Source organism: Dunckerocampus dactyliophorus, chromosome 17 (assembly GCF_027744805.1).
Source record: "Dunckerocampus dactyliophorus isolate RoL2022-P2 chromosome 17, RoL_Ddac_1.1, whole genome shotgun sequence".
In the NCBI taxonomy this organism is placed as follows: Eukaryota; Metazoa; Chordata; class Actinopteri; order Syngnathiformes; family Syngnathidae; genus Dunckerocampus; species Dunckerocampus dactyliophorus.
Window position 1 is genome coordinate 8,140,028 of NC_072835.1, and position 22,034 is coordinate 8,162,061.

General features: G+C 40.6%; 1 protein-coding gene across 7 annotated transcripts in view; it reads left to right on the forward strand.

Annotated features, from left to right (window-relative positions):
• shroom3 (shroom family member 3) overlaps nucleotides 1–22,034 on the forward strand; it is a 94,142-nt gene that overhangs the window by 44,629 nt on the left and 27,479 nt on the right. For 6 of the 7 annotated variants that reach the window (XM_054756623.1, XM_054756624.1, XM_054756625.1 and 3 more), the window contains 9 exons: nucleotides 7,813–7,938; nucleotides 13,030–13,236; nucleotides 13,802–14,124; nucleotides 14,198–14,426; nucleotides 16,050–16,096; nucleotides 16,198–16,648; nucleotides 19,967–20,399; nucleotides 20,499–20,629; nucleotides 21,824–21,967. In XM_054756623.1, the coding sequence (XP_054612598.1) occupies nucleotides 7,813–7,938; nucleotides 13,030–13,236; nucleotides 13,802–14,124; nucleotides 14,198–14,426; nucleotides 16,050–16,096; nucleotides 16,198–16,648; nucleotides 19,967–20,399; nucleotides 20,499–20,629; nucleotides 21,824–21,967 (2,091 nt within the window). Of the gene's footprint in view, nucleotides 1–3,639; nucleotides 4,728–7,812; nucleotides 7,939–13,029; nucleotides 13,237–13,801; nucleotides 14,125–14,197; nucleotides 14,427–16,049; nucleotides 16,097–16,197; nucleotides 16,649–19,966; nucleotides 20,400–20,498; nucleotides 20,630–21,823; nucleotides 21,968–22,034 lie in introns of those variants that run through there. The other variant, XM_054756627.1, reaches the window with a different exon arrangement.

The following is a 22,034-nucleotide window of genomic DNA, read 5'->3' on the forward strand; positions in this document are numbered from 1 at the left end:
TCAAACATAATAAATAATAATCACATAATTAGTATAATAGTGAATAAATGATAATGAGTTTAAATAGACATAACTGAACTTAGCTGTAATAACAGGTGAATACCGACAACGAACTCACAAGAATGAAGAGTAATGAGTGTTGTAGTGATTAGACGTCGCATTTTGTACACATTGGTTCAAATCTCTTCTTCCTTGTATTTTGCAAACATCAACTGCTTGTGTTGTTTCTTGAAATCCCTCATTTTGGTGCGTTGTTTGAGTTCCTTACTCAATTCGTTCCATAATTTGATTCCACATACTGAAATGCTGTGAGTTTTTAGCGTTGTTCTCGCATATAAGTGTTTTACTGTAAGGGTAGTTTTTCCCTGAGACCATATTTGTCCTGTCTTGTTTAAAAGTATTGTATGACTAGGTTATTGTTTGCTTTATGCAAAATTTTAGCTGTTTGAAAATTAACTATATCAGCGAATTTTAATATTTGTTATTTTTGAAATAGAGGAGGCATAGAGGATGGAACTCATCAAGAAAATTCCATCTTAAAGAGTCCTCAAAGAGGGTTTTGTAGGTCACTGAGAAGCGCGCATGTACTCGCACACACTCTTGGACACGCCCGCACACAGCAGCTATTAACATAGTTCAAGCACATGTTTTGACACACGTTGATTTTGATTTCCGGCCAGATCAGGGGCGATTATTGTTATTATCGGCTGTAGCAAAAGTTTCCCACGACACTTCTGTTGGGGAAAAAAAAAACACTTTGTCAGAATGCTCAGTGAGACTACGCATTAGAACAGTAATGACATAATTTGTCTAATCTGGCATCTTTCTCATTCCTTGGAGCGGATATGAAAAGCTATAACAAATGCTGTTGAGTTTTCTTTCTAGCCATTTGAGTGCATGCATTTGTGGCAGTATAGTCATTGCAGTCACATGCTGTACACTCCAGGTTGAAGGCCCTGTTTACACTGCATTTTGTTGATGAAATTAGATATTGAAGCTGTAGTGGTCTTTTGCAAGTTATAGGACTGGATTTGTTGCATTCACCTACAGTGCCCAGTACAATACTTTATACCGTATTGTATCAAATATTGGAACAGTGAAGCCAATTCCTTTATTTTTGCTATAGACCGAAAACATTTGGATCAGAAAAACTAATAGGAGACAAGAGAGCAACATTTCAGCTTTTATTTCCAGGTGTTTACATCTGGATCCGATGCACAGCTTAGAAGATAGCACCTTTTGTTTCAACCCAAGCATTTTTCATGTGAGCAAAAATATTGGAACATGTCAGTGACTCGCCCAAGTTTGGCCGATTGCCACGCTTATCAATCAATAAATAGCAGTGACTGTCTACACTCACTTCAGATTGGGTAGGATACATTTTGCCTGTGTAGACTCAAGTGAGGAAATGTGCTTTTTAAAAACCAAATGATGTCTACAGGGCTCGAGTAATGGTAAAACCCCTATTTAGAAAGTCAAACAGGTTTTCTATGCTCTAACTACGAAAATATTCAATTTATTCATATTGAATCTTACTTTACGGAAATTCACTTATCACGGTCGGTTCTGGAAACGACTGTATTTGTATTTTACGTAATGTAGCCATTTTTGTGCTTGAAAATGCTTAATTTAGGCAAAAGATCCGTAAAAATTTGCTTAAATACAGTCGTCCCTTGTTTGATAGCGCTTAATTGGGTCCACAATAAATGAATTTCCGCGATATAGGAGTCAATGCTAATAAATTGAATATTTTTGTAGTTAGAGCGTAGAAAACCTGTTTATGACCTTACAAATCATTTTTAACATTATTAGAGCCCTGTAGACATGAAATAACGCTCCTATAGTCACCTTTACACTTCTGCGAATAATTGTTTACATCATATTGCGCAACTCTTATGCTGCAGGGACTCGAGATGGCCGTAGCGAGCTAGCAAGCTACTGAGCTAACCAGTTAGCCTCGAATTTATTTTGTCTAAACTAAAGAAGCCAAAACCCTACCACTTCCACACTTTTTTCACTCTGTCATGTCGGACATACCATGGCTGACTTCATCTTGTTTTAAGGTAATGTAGTTTTCATCAATGTTTTGTGTCATTAGTGCCTTCCTTCGAACAGAATACTACATATCACTTGTATTTCAATATGTTTTGACTAATAATACACCATAGTCTACCACAAAACAGCGATCAGTTATTAATTTCTGAAAAAACGCAATAGCGATGGAGCGATAATCAAGACGCAATGTTGTATGTACAGGTTTTTTTAACTAAAAGGCCGTACTCAACCACAAAACAGCATGATTTATTAATTCTTATATATTTTGGATTTTTGAGTGAGGGTGAACAGGTAGCGCCAAATCTAAAAAGGAAAAAAAAAATGATAGCACTAAATCTGTTTGTGGTGGTCCAAATGTATTTGTGGTGGGCGAATAAATTAATGTATAGAATAAAACTTTCTTCCACCTTTCAATTTCCCATGTTTGGTGCTCTCATGCAAATTCCAAACGGGCAATTTTGTGACTTTGAAGGAGACGAGGCCTTTGAAGACTTAAAACGCTCTTGCAGATGCTGTCTGATGGTTATTGGACTGCACTCGGCACCAGCAACAACCTTCATTTTTGTCTGGGATCGTCCCGTATCTTCACGGACTGCCAATCGGATCCTCCGGTTCAGGGCCGGTGACATTTTTTGGGTCTACCACTTGACTTTTTTTTCCCATAACACAGGATCTTTGAAGAAGTTTAAAATCGAGAGACCTTGCTTATGCAGCTGTGTAGGCTCTCAGTCGTACAGGAGTTGTCCATCGAGGAAAAGGCTTCTTGAGACGTCATCTGTACTTCTGTGAAGAAGGTGTCGGACGTTTCGCTCCTCATCCGAAGAGCTTCGTCAGCGAACTAATAAGTGCTGGTAGCCTAGGCCTTAAATACAGTAAGAGTGGGCGGAATTGGTGTGCCAACACCCTCCTCCTATTGGTTCCTTACACTAAGCCTGGGCGGAGTAGTGGTATAATCCTATCCTGCTATTAACACCTCCGATAAAAGGGAAGTGTCGCTCCCTGAGTTGGGTATGAACGACTCTGATACTGGCTCGTTAGCATCTATTGTTCTGGCTCGGCCCTGGCTTCACCTCATTTGCAAGACTAAGAGTACAGATGACGTCTCAAGAAGCCTTTTCCTTGCTTATGCAGCTTATGCAGAGAGAAAGCTTTTTTGCCTTTACCATCAAGAGATCATGACGGTGTGAATACCAGACAGAAAGTGGCATTGAATCCACATCCACGCTCTTAAAGCCTGTGGTCTTAAACCTTTGATCAGCCGATGAACAGCCTATTTCACTTTAATGCTTGTTTGCAATAAATTGCTTACTTGTCTCATTCCAATTTCTTCTTTTTGCATTTTGAAGCTGTACTTAAAACCTCCTTAAGATCCAACAGCAAAATGTAAATTCATGGAGTTTTTCAACTGGTCTTAAAAGTTTGATCAGGAGTGTACACTTACTATATATTCATGAGAATTTATATTGTTTTATGTTAAGTAATAACAAGGTCAGTTTATTCTGTGAAGTGAAGCAGGACTGATTTCTATTTAAGAAATGTTATTTTTGCACTAAAACATCAATTATTGAACAATTGTTAACATGTATTCATATTACTCCAAAACACGCATGCAATTAAATTCGAGTTCAAGTCAAATAGTATCAAAATAATTTCACACAAATTTTACAAAAGACCGAAAAAATAAGCCAGTAGGACTAAATACAGCCTGGTTGGCTGGCCCCGCCAACAAGGTCCCTTATTTATTTTTGAAGGAGTTGAAAACCCTATCTGTAAATAGTATAAAGAATTTTAACTGTTGTACCCTTAAGGAAATTACTCCCCCTTCTCTTTACTTTTTTACATACTGACACTCGTTCTCTAACAACTCTTATCTTCCTCCATCCCTCTGTTACTCATTCTCCCTCAGTATCTCTCGCCTCCCTTCCTCTTCTCTCTCACTCCTTTTTCAGTGTCTCGCTCTCTTAGGACAACATTCATCGCTACCTTCAGGCCAGACTGGGAATGTTTACTTCATGCTTTTAAAATGCGGCAGCCTAATGACTCGTAATTGCTTCATTTGCTTAACAAGCTCAGGGTCAGGGGCCAAAGCAGCGTGATTCTCTCCGGCACTCCAGTAGCAGACTAGAAGTAGTAGAGTTTGGATGTGCGGGGGATTTCTATTTAGTTTGGCTTGATTGTAGAAATAGACAAATATAGGAGAGCAGAGATTGCATATTTAAGGCACAAAAAGGAATGTAAGGTGAAGCTTAACAAAATTCTACGGCTCAAAAGCCTGCAGAAAAGTTCATTTCAAGGAGGACAAAGAGCATTTGAGCTTATGTAAAGGAGCCCTCACGGATACAATTTCAACAGAAATTGATATCAGATATGTTTTAAAAAGGCTGAACCAGACGAGCGTGATTGCTCACCGCTCTGGGACTTTAAAAGACCGCAAGAAGCAACGTGAGACTTTCAGCTGAGAATTGAGGCATTTGAATATCAACACCAAAAAGTGGATTTTGGATTGAGACCATGGAGTTGTTGGAGTTGTTCTACCGTAGGAAACTCCGCAGGAAGCAGAAAAAAGCGGAGCTCCACCGCTCCGATGGCGCGCTTTGTCGCTCGCCGGAAGAGGCCAATGTCAACACCCTGGCGACCGGCTTCATCTCCAAAGTCCTCAGATTCACCTCCAGGTAAAACGAAGCGGAATAGCGGTGGTCACACTTCTGTCTGCTTGTATGCTCGCTGGCTCTCTCATCATTATATGATGGACTCTTTGTGGTCTATGTGGTCCAGGTTTCAGAGTCAACTCCTGAACTTGAGGGTAATTTGGTGGGGTCTTTGATAGCGTAGTAGTTCAAATAGCTGAACTTCATGTGGCTGACAAGGACTCATTCTCAGCATATGATAAGCGGTGGAGTAAATGGATGAATGGATGGATATTTGTGTAAAACGTCCCGTCCTGCAATCCTGCAAGACCTGCAGGATTTCACGTCTCTTTCTTGTAAAGTTGCATGTTTTGTGGCTTTTAATGGTTTATTTGAACCCTTCTTTTTGCAGGGTGGAATGATTATACAGGGCCAGGCAAAATGATCTGACACATTTGGAGGTTAAATAAAAGGCAAATAAAGTAAAGAAACAAGAAAGTGTTTTTATTTTCGAAAAGTACATATAATGCCGTTCTGTTTCATTATGTTTTAAAAATTAAATCAGTCAAATGGGATCCATTATTGTCCACACACTCAATGAAGATCCAGTAGCTCTGAAGTTGGTGACCCATAACAAGATGGTGTTTGGAGCTGGTACGGAATCATGTCTACCAAGATTGAAGTGCAAACGGAACGCTCGTTGTGTTGCAGTTACAGATTCGTTTGTTTTGATAAACGTTTCCACGATGAAAGCGCGATGCTCGCCAGTCCAATTGATGGCAGCAACTGAAAAAGAAACGAAAAACAATGGCATTATAAAGAAGCAAAGCAAAATGGCATTATATGAAAAAAATGGCATTATATGTACTTTTCGAAAATAAAAACACTTTTTTGTTTCTTTACTACATTTGCCTTTTATTTAACCTACAAATGTGTCAGATCATTTTGCCTGACCCTGTATAACACGTATCTTCAATAGTTTTTAAAAACAAGATTTGTGTAAAAAGTTAAAAAATTATGATAAAAATAGTGATATCACAATATAAATATTGTTGCTGTTGTCCTTCTATAGAGAGGAAAAGCCAGGGTTAGTGTTTTTGGGTTTGTTTGGTTTTTTTAACATCAATTTGTCAGCAACAAGTAAAGTATTGTAAAGATATTTGTATGTTCTGCTGAATGGCTGAATGAATGAATGAGTGAATCCGTATGGTTAAGCTCAAAAACTTAGCCAAACTGGACTTTCAAGACAGGACAGAAGGTGATCAGACTTTTATAGAGAATAATTCATAATTTTGGAAAGCCTTTTGGAAGCATTTTTAAACAACTGCACATTCCAAGATCATCAGTTCAAATAAATGTACGTACGTACAAGTTATTTGGATGTGTCATCTCACCAGTGACTAGAAGAAGACCCATACTCTCATTGTCAGATGAAAGGAAAGTGGTTCTGGTGCACTACACAAAGTGAATGGAATTCTTGATCTTAAAGGGATAGTTAGGATTTTTTGACATGAAGTTGTATGACATCCCCATCAGCAGTGGACTATATCAACAGTGACTTACCCCTAACCCCTCACCCCCCACCATTTGGTCCGACGACTCCCGTCGGACCAGGCTGGAATGTGTTGTGTGTGTTGAGAATGGCAACTGACGGTTGATAGGCGCTGGGTGCAAGAGTAAATGTGCCTCTCGTCTTTTTTCACTCACGTAGTCAGTGGGCATTGTAAAATGGTCCTTACATTAAAGCAGTAAGACACAACACGGTGAAAATATACTCCTCCAGTCGCACGCACACAAAGCTGCACTAGCTAAACTAAGCGAACCCCGCTACTTTCCATTCACGCTCCGTATCCGAGGAATTTCCAAGGTTTTTCGCTGCCGTTTTGACATGTTTAGTAGTGTTTGTGCGGTCCCTATTATAAGCAACCAGCGGCAGAGCGGCACTTCCCATCCGAGTTCCCTACACCATGAGAGGGAACTACGGCTGTAGCTACGCAGCCGAATATCCAACGTCCAACGTGAAACTAACTTCACCACGCTACACTGCGGACATATCTACATGGTGGTGTTGACTTTTCTTCTTCTTCTGGGTGGCGCGAGTCGAGTGGCAACCAGCTTTGAGGCGCATTACAGCACCTACCATGTTGCAGTGCGGCAGCAACCGGATCAGCCCGATCTCGTGGCGGAAGCCGATATTATCCAATTTATTCACAAATACAAAAACCAAAATTGGCAGCCGACATCCCTTGAGTGACATTGACAGTGAAATAGGCCTAGCTTGTCTTTTGGAAAGAAAATGATCAAAATCTTCTTATGATGGCTCTATTGTATGGTTTATAGATCATAATGATGACTTTATATTTCATTAATTTTATGGGTATTGTATTGGCCAATTCAACAAAACAACTGAAACCTCTTAAATATGCCAAGTGTTCTCATAACTTTGTATGTTATATATTATTAAGACTAAAACAGAACAGCAATATGTACTTTAAATCTAAGGAAAAAAATCACTGTAGATGCTTAAATGGTAGCATAAAACAACCTGACAATCTATTCACTAAAATCCGCCATCATGATGATGCTTCTGGTAATGGCAAAATGTGTGTTTTGCTATGAGTTATTTCTTGAATTCAATAGAGTTTCTCACCTTCTTTATCAAAATGCTGACACATACAACTTTCTTTGGCTCCATTGTGACTTATTTTGCAGTTGTGATCAAGACCTGGGGCATAACTGTGTTAGCAAAGAACTACAGTGTGCAGTGCTGATGACATCATAGACGGGCGATGGAGATGACTTCTGCTTCCATTTACCATTTTGTTAGCAAGCTAATCGGCTGCTAACAAGGACTTTTTTGATTAAAGAACACAATTGGACTTAATCAGTGTATTAATAACACTACACTAACCGGAAATGGTACGTGAACCAAGGCAAAATTTTAAAACCGAAAAACACACTAACCAGGGCGTATGCTAACCGAGGCTTCACTGTATGTATATACATACAGTCTAAATGTATAGTGTATTGTGAGTATAGCTAGTAATTCTTCATTTCAACGGAATGCCAAGAGTTACTGTAAATACAGTTTATCCTCCACAAAATAATAAAATGTGTTTTCACACCACAGACGCAGTGAGCCTTCCTCTCGTCCTCACTCGTGGCATTCAACAAAGCTTGGTGAAGGTCAGCAGGACTCAGAGCAGGAAGGAATGGACACTATGAGCAGTGCCTGGCACCACAACTACCACGCAAGGTCAGTGTGTGTGTTATCAACAGTGTCTGACACTGTGTTAGTCACACTCAGTGCCACAGTTGTCGAGCAACGGATCCCACAATATTACAGTGGTGAAAACTGTAAATATGCAGTTTGTAATTTACTGTGGAAGTGTGTTACGTTTTTGTCTTTGTGTGTAATGCACCTATATTGCAGCACACTAGTAGTGCTACTACTAATGAGAAACTGGTCCCCCTGCACGCGCTTTCCAGCGACTGCAAAGCAGCTGTACATCACCCCAAACAGGAATCAGAAAAAAGCAAATAAGAGCACAGAACAGACATGAAAACTAAGGAAAACAAGAACTACACCTCAACCTGTCATGCAGAACACGATGTAAAGCGCTGGTTATGCATTTACTAGTTAAATTCTATTGCATATTGCAGTATGTCTTATTTTGCATAAACTTTGTTTATTTGTGAAATGCATCCAGGAGAAGCAGCATAATGTGTTGATTACACGATTACACTAGGGAAGAGCGGCTGCCTATACCGATATCGGTTGATATCAGTAATTGAAGCCCTAGACTATGTCACATATTGGATGTTGGTGATAAAACCAATATGGAGCATCTCTAAGACCGGCCAGAGTGGAGATATTCACAAACATGGGCTTCACTCTGTGTGGCTGGGTAAAACTGAGCTATTTGGATTGTGTCATGAGAAATGTGAAACATTATCTCATTGCAGGCCAGTCAACTGCTCTGCTGGGGATAATGCATCAGGGGAAGAAGTTAAAATAGCTGTTGTTTTTTTATTTTTAACTCTTACTGGTACTTGTCTTGTATATTTTGTAGCTACCTTTTGAGTGTTAAGTTGCTGTGTAATGATTTTAGCCTTCTATCTAAGATGACACTGTGAGTCTGACTGTTATATTGAGTAGTGATCCCTTGCGATTTCCGATGGGTCGTCAAGCTCGTCGTGAGTTCCCTTATAGCTCATGATTGGTTCCTGCTAAAGAAAGAGTGACCGTTGCCTCACTGATTCACGAGCAGGCCAGTATTTAAACAATTAGTAGTAGTTCGGAAGTATCAGAGATGTCATGAGATTTGAACATGGTCATAAATTAGCCGCAGGGTTCAAAGTTTAAGAAAAAAGTAGCAGATTATACGCTGGAATTTTACGGGAAAATACAAATATAAGGCATTCTGGAGATGCATTCAAAGACGTGATGCTATGAGTGGTGTCCGCAATGTTAATGTAATGTTTGGTGAGACACATAAGCATTAGACTTGATCACCGGAACAACAGGTGTTTATTGCAGGTTTGAATGATCCATATCAAGTACAATAATAATATCTAAGGCTGTCAATCGATTAAAAATATTTAATTGCGATTAATCACATTTTGTCCATGTTAACTCTTAATTAATGGCTCTTAATTGCAGATAGAAATACGTTTTTATCAATAATAAGTAGGGATGTAAATCTGAACGATTGGATACGCAACTATGATAACTACATAAAATGTTATGTTATCGGATATCAATTTTGGAAATATGGGAAATATTATTTTATTTAAAAAAATAATATATATTTAGAAATCTCCCAGTCTTTGCTCTTTAATGCGAGCAGCGTTTTGTGGCACTTTGTTTAACGGTCCTTGAACGTACCTTTTAACTTTGTCCCACGCTTTACAGATAGACTACTATGCTGTATTTTTACCCTTTTTCTTTTGCCTCATATTTGGTCTTTCAGATTTTTTTTTACATGAAGTTGTTTGACAGCATTGTAGTCCAGTAACATCGACTTACCCCCCACTTGGTCTCCTAAGTCCAGTTCTGGTCAGATTTCTGTGATGAAGAATGTAGTTCCGCTTAGTTGCTTATGGGGACAGTTAAGACTTTGGCCTCTAAAAACAATATGCGTTCAAAAGATTAATACATTTGCATCACAAAAATGCCTTCTCAAAAACTCAAACCTCACAAAACGCTCACCGTTCATGGGTATGTGATGAAGAGACTCGCATCTTCTTCCGCTGTGGAATACATACATACTGTGAATAAGATGGCCACGGCGCGAAGTAGATGTGAGCGTCTTCATCACATACACAGGCAACAGTGCGCAGGAATACGGCGGGAGACAAATATATATCACGCCAAGCGTTTTGTGAGGTCTGATTGTTTTTTTTAGACGGCACTTTTGTGATGCAAATGTATTAATCTTTTGAACGCATATTGTTTTGAGAAGCCAAAGTCTTTACTTAATTGTCCCCAGCAACTAAGTAAAATTACGTTCTTCATCACGGAAATCTGACCAGAACTGGACTTAGGAGACCAAATGGGGGGTAAGTCGCTGTTATTGAACTACAGTGCTGATGGGGATGTTACACAACTTCATGTCAAAAAATCCGAACTATCCCTTTAAGGTAAGATTTGATGACCTTACTGAGTGTTAATGTGCATATTTATCCGCTACACAACCTCTCCGAAAAAGAAAACTCCTGGCTCGTACTGATGGATGGTGGGTATTCATTCATTTTGTGCTTTTAATTTGATGTTGTTCCTGACATAGTTTTACACAGTACATAAATAAGATAAATTAGAGCGCCATAGTGTACGTATGTTTTACTGATTTGTTGAAAATCTTTCCCGGTGACTAGCTAGTGTGCTGCTATGCTTGACAGGCCATAACATAATAATCGTAATATCAGGAGCTGTTGCGGCCGTAATCCAATCCAAGCTAACACTCAACTCTGAACCACGTGACTTCCTGATCTCCACACGTCCGGAACACACTTTGCAGCACACACAAGCACATGTCTTATTTATGTCTTAAATGGCTTATTTTCTCTGATTATATCTACTATATTGAGTAATCGGAGTGTAAAGGTGACTATAGGGGTGCTGTTTAATGTCTAGAGGACTCTAATGATGTTAAAACGTGTATTAGAAGGTTGTAAACAGGTGTTCTATGCTCTTAACTAAAAAAAATATATATATATTTATAAATAAAGAGTCCTAATTTGCGGAAATTCACGTATTACGGACGGGTCTGGAACCAATTAACGGCGATAAACGAGAGATTACTGTACTTAAAGACACATGATGCATATTCCATAACAAAAAGCATTAGGTATGCTTTGTATCATTTAATTTGTGTGCTTGACTGCGTCACACGCTCAACTTAATGAAGTGTTGCAGCCACCCCGTTTTAACTTAAAGGCAGCACATTAAATATTATTTATATATACACTGTATATTGATATAAAAGTTGCACATGACTATAAGTCGCACACTATGGAAAAAAGTGTGACTTATATTCCGGAAAATAGAGTATTTTATCATGCTGCAGTATTGAATGATTTTGTTTACTAATGTGTGTGTTATATCATTCAAATGTTTTGTCATGGTAGCCTGTGATGGCAGGCAGTGTGTGTTGTTGTGCATTACGTGTTAGTTATGTAAAGGGGAGCTGTTGGTCAGGAGGTTGACATCAGACAATGTTACGTCAGTGTATTTGTTAAACAGCAGTAAATGGGAGTGAAAGGCTCTGACATGACTCTGTTTGTTAAAGGGGGCATTGACGCTAATGCCCAAAGAGAGGGGGAATTCTTCATGTCCCCCTTGCCTTCCGGTCTCCCGGGGCAACATCTCACCCCCTACAGCAGATAGGCAATTTGTTGACGATAGTGTGGCGTTTTGTTCATACTGAGACCATGTGAATGGAAAGTAGACCTGAGTAATGGTGAACGGTGACGTTGGAGAAGCAGAGAAAGTTACTGACACAGAATGGGGAAAGACAGACAAAGACTGTCTTCTTTTCAAAAGCACTAATTGCATTGTATTCGCTTGGAAGAGTCGATGAATCAAAGTGTAACGTAGACACTCTCTCTCTTTTTCACACACACGTACTCGCACCCAAAACCACATTTTTGACTGTCAGGGCATTTTGCTTTATAAGAAGAGGAACAGGATTTTTGTGTGGAGTTCTGACATGGCCTCAACAATTACATCCGTATATAGAGCAGTGTATATACTGCATGTCCTCCTTGAAAATGCTATTGTTTGTTGCTGTGAAAAGTGCTTCAAGTGCCTTGCAGACATGCATTTTTCATACTTGGCACGCATTTTAACCCTTGAATATGCTACGCTGTGCTTTAGGCTGCTCTCCAGGTACACATTTTGTTGCATTCCTCAGTTTCAGTATTGAGTTCAGTCCGTGAAACCTGGATTATGTCCCTGCACCATCGTATGCCACTCTTCCCCTGCAAACCCTGACGTGGACATCCGAAAACAAATTTAATCCTGTGGAAGAACGTTATTTCCTGTGTGTATATGACTCGTTCGAGTTGCAATAACACTCTCCTTTTCTTTTTCATTACCATTGTTCGCTCACTGCGAAGAACGCTAACAAGCTAAATAGTCAACATGAGTTGTGGTTGCTCATGGAGTTGACATTAGGTCAAGCTCTCAACCCACAACATGCACAATAATCCCTAACATGGGCTACTGTTACGGCTGTAACCCAGACCGAACTAAAACTTAACTCTGAACGAAGTCACTTCCTGTCCAACACTGGAGCACATTTACAGTAACACACACAAGTTTCACTGTGTAATATGTGTCATTTTCTGTTATTATGTCTACTATATTGGGTAATATGAGTGTAAAGGTTACTGTAGGGTTGTTATTTAATGTCTAGAGGGCTCTAATAATGTTAAAAAGTGTATTTAGACGGTCGTAAACACTTTTTCTATTCTCTAACTATGAACATATTCCAGTTATAAATAAGGAATCCTACTTTGTGGAAATGTAACCGCCATAAACGGTGGATTTAAAAATCTGTAAAAACTAATTTCCTATGTATTTTATTGTAGTTTCTGTTTAGAGATATTCCACATGACTTCTGCCAATTTTTTCAATTTATCATAATATATTTCATACATCATATTTTTTGCTTGAATGTAGCACCTGCTTCCAAATTAAGGACATTGTTAATCATTATCTTCATAACAGAAGTAATAATAGTAATTGATCCACATGCTCTGAAAGAATCAAGAATGTAAAAAACATCATAATCCTCAGAATGTGTCATCTTTAAATGTGTTTCTGCCTTTGTGTGTTGCTCAGTGCCTCCACCACAGACCTCGCTGGTGATTTTCAGTCTGATGGCGGCTGTCTGAGGAAGAGTCCGGACCAATACAGCTCAAGAGGCAGCATGGAGAGCCTGGATCCTCCTCAGTCTGGACACCTCCAGCACCACCACGCGCTGGGCCAGCACCCCCACAGCGGGCCACACCCTGCCTACTCCTCCTGCCAACAGCTGTCCTCTGCCAGGTTGGTATTAACAGCTATAAAAAAAGAAGCTTTCATGTTTTCAAGTATTCATGTTTTACAGACAAATTAACGTTGCATGAAGGTAGTGACAACATGAGCAGTCATGCATGAGCAATGGCTCAAAAGCCAGCCAATGGTGGTAGAGTAGATTTAGATTCAGTATTTTAAAAAGGGGGCCTATCCATTAAAATACGCAGACAGAATATATTTCAGCATAACACTTAATAACCAAAATAGCTTTTTAACTAGAGTGGAACGCTTTTATTCGACACCCTTCAGACTGGCTGACTCACCTCGGCATGCATGGCTACTTGTTGATGGCAGAGTTGACGGGGCTGAATCATGACTGCTGCAGAGGCCAGTGAAAAGAGATAATTGCAGTATGTTAGCTATTATGCTTAGTTGTATAATTGGCAAGCCAGGGGCAGATGGTGCTGTGCCCCAAAACAGACAGCTGACAGGAACAGGAAGTCTAGGGACATCTGTCCACAAAAAGCACTATAAAAATGAAGAATTTCTCATTTATCAGTCGACTTGGTCAAATAAACCAAATCTCTTGTTTTAGGTCGTCCAACAGCATTGATCACCTCCACAGCAAACGAGACTCTGCATACTCCTCCTTTTCCACTAGCTCCAGTATTCCAGAGTACCTTGCTTCTGCGCCGACCTTTTGTCCCGAGCGTTCCTATTCTCTGGATACCGTCCCTCAGAAAGGAGGAAGCGGAGAGATGCAACAAGCTGACGTTCATTACATCCGCACGGTTTACAATACCCAGCAGGAACTTGCTCAGGAGCAGGAACTGACATCTACACCGACTTTGTCGCTACGCAACAGTGACTCCAGAAGTGCGGGAGGAGAGAAGGGAGGGCAAAGCAGAGATCCGCAAGGTGAAGTGTAATACGCAAAGGAAGTGTAACTTTTGGCTTGGTGGCATCAATGATTTGGTTTCACTCTACACAGGAGGTGGGGTCTGCTACCGTGGCAGCGGCAGTGGCAGGATCAGTGGTGCACCGGCTGCAAACAGGCACAGTGTGGGTCCAATATGGGCACCTGGGACCAGTCACAGCTCATATGAGAACCTGAGAGGGGTACCTGCTCCACCAAGGCGCAGCGATAGCTATGCAGCTATCAAGAACCACGAGAGACCCAACTCTTGGTCCAGTGTGGATCATTTCCGCTCAGCTAACAGGCGAGTACCATAATTCCTGGACTATAGAACACATACCAGCCGTACCCACAAAAAATACAGTATACATACATACGTATAAGCCGCACCTGTCCTTAAGCTGCAGGTGTCCACGTCGTAACATGGGATATTTAGTACACAGAAAGTGGTTACACAAAAAGATTTTTTTTTAAATTTATAATTAAATAAATGTTTTTTCCAAACAGCACCAAACAGTGCATGTAATACGACTAGTTCAACAGTAGCCTTCCAGAAAAGTCTTTATCCTCCTCCTGGGAACTAAAACCACGAAAGTCACCTTCTTCACCGTGAAAATTGAACAGACTCATAATTGCTTTGTCACACGCTTTTCAGTCTCTCTCTCTCTTTCGCTGTTGCTCTCGGCATCACTTTCGTCTAGAGGCAAATTAGCCCTTTAGCTTGAGCTGTTGTCTTCATTGCTCAGCAGTCCAGCCTTTCAAAAACCATTGGTGATTTTTTGACCCGCTATAAAGAAATACACTTTATTAACCTTGCAATACTACCTCCACTCAGTGTTCCCAAAGGCACTCCTCAGCTCAGATGATGAGACATGAGACGTGAGACACTTTGTTTTTTATCAGAGTTCAACATCTGCTGCCGTCCAGAAGCTGTAGTAATTCTACACTTGATCAAACTTACTTAAGATTTTCAGATCAAAACAACGATCGCTGCATAAGACTTCAAAGTGTGATATTAGCGTCCACTTCACTCGTCCAAATCACTACTTCCTGAAGTTGCATCATGGGAACTGTAGTTCTTTTAACTATAAATTAGCTTCAAATATAGTGGCTTATACACCAGAAATTACGGTACGTGTTCATTCGTAAAGACATTGTGATATACAGTGGATCCCTGCATACTCGCGGTTCAGCATTTCCCACCCCGCAAATTCCTGGTTTGCTCGGAGTGAAATACGGAGTGAACGCTTCATTAGCACATGGCGCAGTGCCTGAAAGGAGGAAGTAAAGGAGGAATTAAGGAGGCAGATACAAGTTGTTCATCGTTCTGTGTGGGTTCTATGAACAAATAAACCACACACACACGTAATGAAGATGATTCCCTGGCTGGTAACTGTTTATGTTGCTCCTCTTCATCTCTCAACTAAGTCTCTCAACTTATGGATGCTTTGTTTGGACACAAGACTCGTATGTTAGGCTCACTGTTTGCCCATACGAAAACCAATACATATTTTTAGCAATAATACAAAATAGCACGAAAACCGAGGTTTCACTATATTCATGAATTATTACAGCTTTAGGATGAATGAGATGTTTTTTCTGTGGAAAAAAATGCCTATTTTCAGAGAAAAAATAATTCAAAACACGTTTTTCTTTTATTAAAAATCTGCAAATTTGCGAGGCTGTGAAGGCTGAATCTGTCAGACACATTGTGAAACAGTATTTATTATATAATTACAGTGTGGTTATAAAGAGTCTATATTGTACATATTTTTCTCTGGATATTTGGCTTATTATTAATTTATTTAAGCAGCACCTTTGTGCCCCCAATGACAAACACACCCCTCCCCTCACACATTTTTGCATGTTGACAATGAATAAAACAATGAAACATGCCATTTAAACCAGTGGATGATGTTCCAATTAGGTCTCTGCAGAAAAGTTCCTGGCATCACTCCAGTGGCCCAGTGGCAGGTAAGATGATGACATCATCTGCATTTTAACATGATTCGTTTTAAGACCCAAAAACAAGACTCAAATCAGCTACACTAATAATATTTATTTTGTAATTTCAGCTAAAGGCTTGTACACCACTGAGGGCCAGCTCCACACAGTCATAGAGAAGAGCCCAGAAAGCAGCCCCACCACAAAGCCCAGACAGGGCTTTCCTCCACCAGGTTCACCTTCTGTACCTTCCACAGGTCCTGTAAGCCCTGCTCCCCAGTCAGGACGCCTCATTCTGCCCACAGGAATATACCCTGTACCCCAACCCGAGCCACAATATGCACAGATACCTACTTTAAGCCCCGTGTCACCCACCTCTGGAGTTTACACCGCTCTGGCCAAGGACAACACCCGGAAGGAAAATCTGCAAAATGTCAGAGGACAGGAAGAAGAAGCCACAGAGCAATGGAGGGACGGAATACAACCATCTAGCGAAAATGGAGACCAATTCAACACTATGTCACCGTACCCCCACACCCCTTCTTCAACAACACAGATCAAAAGAATACATGAGTCAGACAGGTAATGAGTCATATACTCTTTTTCCAAAATTGCTTTTGAATATTTTCAGTGCAAAACACTCCATATTGGCTAACAAAGCTGTAACATTACAGCTTGTCAGTCAATGGGTCTTATCGATTGGAAAAAGTGTAAGAGGGTGTTGCAGTGGGGTTGGGGTTTGTTTCATCTGGTTGACATGGTAAGAATGGAGTGGAGCAACACTAACACTCTACAGCACATGCTTTCATTCACTAGTTAGTGGATCCCCGTACATTCTCACATTCGTGAGTCAGAATCCATAGCCCCAAAAATTGGCAGGAATTTTTTTTCCCCCATAAATAGCAATTTTTTTGTGAAAAAAACACAAAACAACTCATTCACCATAAGTCAATAATAATTTATAAATATGTGATAATGCAGGTAAAATGAACAGCATTCATGTGCCACTGTTTCAAAAAAAAAAAAAAAAAAGTCATCAGGCGGTAATATTTCATACCGCATGTGATGCAAAAGTTTGGCTATGGAGGCACGAGCCTCAACAGTCAATCCGGCCTCAAAACTTGCAACAGGGTGAACACATGTTATCATATTACCATAAGTCATTACTGGAAGTACAGCACGCAAGCCGTGTGGATTGTAGACGCGGTTTGGAGTAATGCCTCTTCCAGCCTGCTAGCCCCTAGCGCTAGCCTGACGACCAGGCTAAAGGCTGATTTGATGTGTTCATGGATCATCTTACATTATCATTCATTAGTGCAGAGTAACTAAACACTTTATACTTTTAATGTGTTTGATAAGTGCGTGAGGCCTGCGATTGGCGGGCATTCAGTCCAGGGTGTACCCCACCTCTCGCCCGAAATCAGCTGGGATATGCTTCAGCGTACCCCCGTGACCCTAGTGAGGACAAGTGCTGTAGAAAATGAATGAAAGTGTGTGAGACATATTTAGGGCTTCAGCCTGGATATTGTCATGAGTGAACAATGCCAATCGAAGAGAGAAGGGGAGGGTTCTGGAGCTGAGTCTAATCTCATAATTACAACGTCACTTTTATTGCAAAATAAGGTTACTTGCGGTTTGCTGGTGGTCGCGGATCATAATCCCCTATTGTATAAAAATGAATTTTCCCTCAGAGATTGAATGAATGGATGGACCCTAATCTTCTCTTGCCCCTCTTAGAAGCCAACAGGAGGATAATCATTTTGGACACAATAGCCCAGATCATGCTGCAGGGGGTCTGAGGGCCAGGCAAACGTCCTAAAGCTTTGAAAGCCACCTGGTACCCCCCTCTCACAGCCGCCACAAAATCTATGGTCATTCTAAACAAGGACCCCTCAACCAAATGTGGCAGCAACAGGATTTCTTTAGCCCCCAAACTCAATCATCTCCAGCTCTTGGGCCCCAGACCTGCCAAGAGTGGAGAGACCCCCTTAAACACCCGTGCAGCCTTGCGGTCATGTGTCCAGGTACAATGGGACAAATCATTATTTGACCCCCTGCTGATTTTGTAAGTTTACCCCCTGCCAAAAACATGACCAGTTGTTATTTTTAATGGTGTGTGAGCCCATCTGAATGGATGATTCAGACAAGGCTTGGAAGATGTGATTTGGTCACATGAGATCAAAATTGAGCTCTTTGGCATCAACTCAAGTCACCCATACTGTCCAACATGGAGGTGGAAACATTCTGTTTTGAAGCTGTTTCTTTGCTAAGAGGACAGGGAAATGTTACCGCGTTGAGAGTCCAATGAACAGGGCCATCCACTGTAGAGTATCCAACATACAGCCAAGGCAACAAAGGTATGTGGCCCAAGAAGAAACACATTAAGATACTGGAGTGATGCACTTTTATGGATGACTGGTGGGACAATAGAGCCTAACTTATAGAAGTTAAAAATAGACTACATCAGTCAAATGTGCCTTATAAAAAATTTGGGTGAAAATTGTAAAAAAAAAAATAAATAATAATAATAATAATAATAATAATAATAATCCACCCACCATCATGTGTAACATTGTACGAAGATATCATCATATCGCGTCTATTAGCATATCTCACTTCAATTGACGTGAAAGGATTCATTCTTGGTATGTGTTTTGCTTTTTATTTTGGAACCTTATTTGCAACACAGTTGCACGAGAAGTTAGCATATCAATATAAGTAAGTGTGATTTTGCTCATGTGGCTTTTAAAAAAATGTATTTCTAAAGACAGACTAGCATCAAAAGCACGTATTACGAGAAAGGCCATACATTACGGGTGGATGATGCTGCAAGTTTTGGTAGCGGACTGATACCAGGTAACACAAGACCAGTATTGAAGATACTGATATTGATACCAATACTTTTTACATGAAATTATTCAAGATCATTGACTGATTTTGTAATTTGCCTAATTATATCAAATCAGCTTTTCTGCAGTAGGTTCATCGAGCATATCTTTATTTTTGGTTTTTTTTTTTGGAGCATTTCTGTCACAGCAAGGACCTTTGACTAAGCACTTTTGCAGTAGATTCCTATCTTCAGTGGAATCAGTGGCCGGTTTTCCAGTTTCCTCCCACATTCCAAAAACATGCATGTTAGGTTAACTGGCAACTCTAAATTGTCCATAGGTATGAATGTGAGTGTGAATGGTTGTTTGTCTATAGGTGCCCTGCAATTGGCTGGCGACCAGTCCAGGGTGTACCCCTCATCTTGCCCGAAGTCAGCTGGGATAGGCTCCAGCATACCCCCTAATTAGGATAAGCGGCACAGAAAATGGATGGATGGATGGATGGATGAATATCAAATCAGTTTTTATTGTGTTGTAATACATAACAGTAAGGTGAAAAAGGGTCTATAAATTCTATGGGGATTATATATTGCCTACTTTTTTCCTCTGTGGCTGAAGAACATTTGTTTTGTGAACCGGCACAATAGAAATACAGTACAGGCCAAAGGTTTGGATGATCCCAAACTCATTAATAAGGCAAGAAATTCCACTAAGCAACCCTGACAAGGCACGCCTGTGAAGTGAAAACCGTTTCAGGTGACTACCTCATGAAGCTCATTGAGAGAACACCAAGGGTTTGCGGTGCTATCAAAAAAGCAAAGGGTCGCTACTTTGAGGAATCTGAAATATAAGACAGTTATTTCACCCTTTTTTGTTAAGTACATAATTCAACATGCTTTCACTCATAGTTTTGAGGATCTACAATGTAAATAGTCATGAAAATAAAGAAAACACATTGAATGAGAAGGTGTGTCCAAACCTTTGGCCTGTACTGTACATGTAAAGTGAAGAGAGGGCACAGGAATGATGTTTATAGATGTTCATAAAGTCTCATCTTCCATTTTCTCCTCAGTCACAGATCAATGGACCAATCTGACGCTCAACCAGAACCAGTGGTTTCTACCAGAGTGGCACAGGGACAGGTGCCACCTTCCGATTCACCAGTTCACCCTCAGCTTCAGCACCCCTCCTCCTCTCAGGTCTCTCCCCGTCACTACAGTGACTCAGCAGTAGTTCATTACCATCACTGGAACCAGAAAGAGCTGGACAAAGACAAAGAACACCCGCTGACCCGTCTGGAGAACGCTCTCGTAGAGGTCCAACAACACACTGGCCCTAGCGGTGTTGTCTCTGTCAGTAGCTATGACAACAGTGCATCGGGTGAGGGCATGCAGGGACCCACACGGAGTCTCTCTGTGCTGGAGAGGGTCAGCCGCTTTGAGCATCGTGAACGTGCAGGAAAACAACGCAGTCAAAGCGTCAGTCACCACAAGACCTTTCATTGGGTCAGTTAGAAAAAAATCAAAGATCTTCACATCCTCTGTTGACAAATTGAAACTGATCTTGCTTTGCTACTTTCTGTTTTAACAATTGAACAATTTTAGAATCAGACCACTGACAAAGCCTATAGTGCCCCCCGTGGAGCAGAGGACCTCAGAAGCATGCTTGAAAGAAGCACCAAAGCCCATAGAACTATGAGTTACAGAGGAGGCCGCATCAACTGTAAGAAAGACAGGTTGGTTTATGATGGTGTTGTTTTTTGATGATATGCAGGAAAACAAGACTACAGTAATCCCTCCTTTATCACGGGTAATTGACTCCAGCCCGACCGTGGTCAGTGAATTTCCGCCAAGTAGATTTCCTTAGTTATAAATGGAACCTTTTGGTAGTTAGAGCACACAAAACCTTTTCATGACCTTCTAAATATTGTTTTTAACATTATTAGAGTCTTCTACACATGAAATAACACCCCTACAGTCATCTTTACACTCTTATTACCCAATATAGTAGACATGATAAGAGAAAATAAGACCTGGTGGGGGGCAGACAGTAAGTAGCTTCAGGGGTTCAGAAATGAGTTTGAGTTTGGCCGAGTCTGTGACGTCTTTGAATGCGACTTCTCAGTGCCTTATATTTGTATTTTTCTGGCCCCATATTTACTTAGTATTGGATTGATACTAACATTTGTAATATCGTCCACCTCTAATCAATACTATTTATATTTCGATCGATACGTCCTCTTCTAAAATGCGTGTTTCACAGTGATAAGCGGTGACAAGTACCTTCCAGCTCACATACGCCCCTACTCCTTCAGGATGTGCTGCAAGCGCCTCCCGTATGACATTTCTCTGTATTTATTGTCCGATTAGAATAATGGTAATGATCTAGCCCTTTGATTGGCTGGCGACCAGTCCAGGGTGTACCCTGCCTCTCGCCCGAAGTCAGCTGGTATAGGCTCCTGTATACCCCTGCAATCCTAATGAGGATAAGCGGTATAGAAAATGGATGGCTGGAAGATGATGATCTACATGAAAAGACATTACACAGGCTGTAGAAATTCATGGTGTGTAATTAATGTTTCTGCAACATTATGTTATAGATGACATGCTGACAAACACAAACTGGCAGGCACCATGGCTTGGCCACTAAGCCGAGGACAGGCGCTGGCAGCAGCCTCATCTTAGCTTACTACCCTGTATTTGATCAGGAAATGTGCAAATTCAGCTATTTTTATTTAAGGAAATGCTAAAAACGATTGGAATCGTAAAGAAAATACATTTAGAATACAGTTCAGTGTATTAATATCGATATTTATTTAATGTTATCATTATGGCTTTTTAAAATGTTTCATTATACTAAACTGCCACCCCTGGCCGCACCTTATTGGCGTTTCTGCCACTCAGTGCTTTATTGTTCTTGTATCGTACAGGACCACACCTGATCCCAATTCAGCCCTGCAGAGGAGCATCAGCAGCCTTCAGTTGGATGGATCAACAGGAGATGACGGCAAGACCTCTTGGACACAAGATGTCCACAACATGCTGGGCTCTTATCAAGACACATCCTTCCACAGGTCAGAGGTCATCTTAAAAATGCAGTTGTTGAATGTAAAAATCAGTGGTTTGTTTGCCAACCTTCAT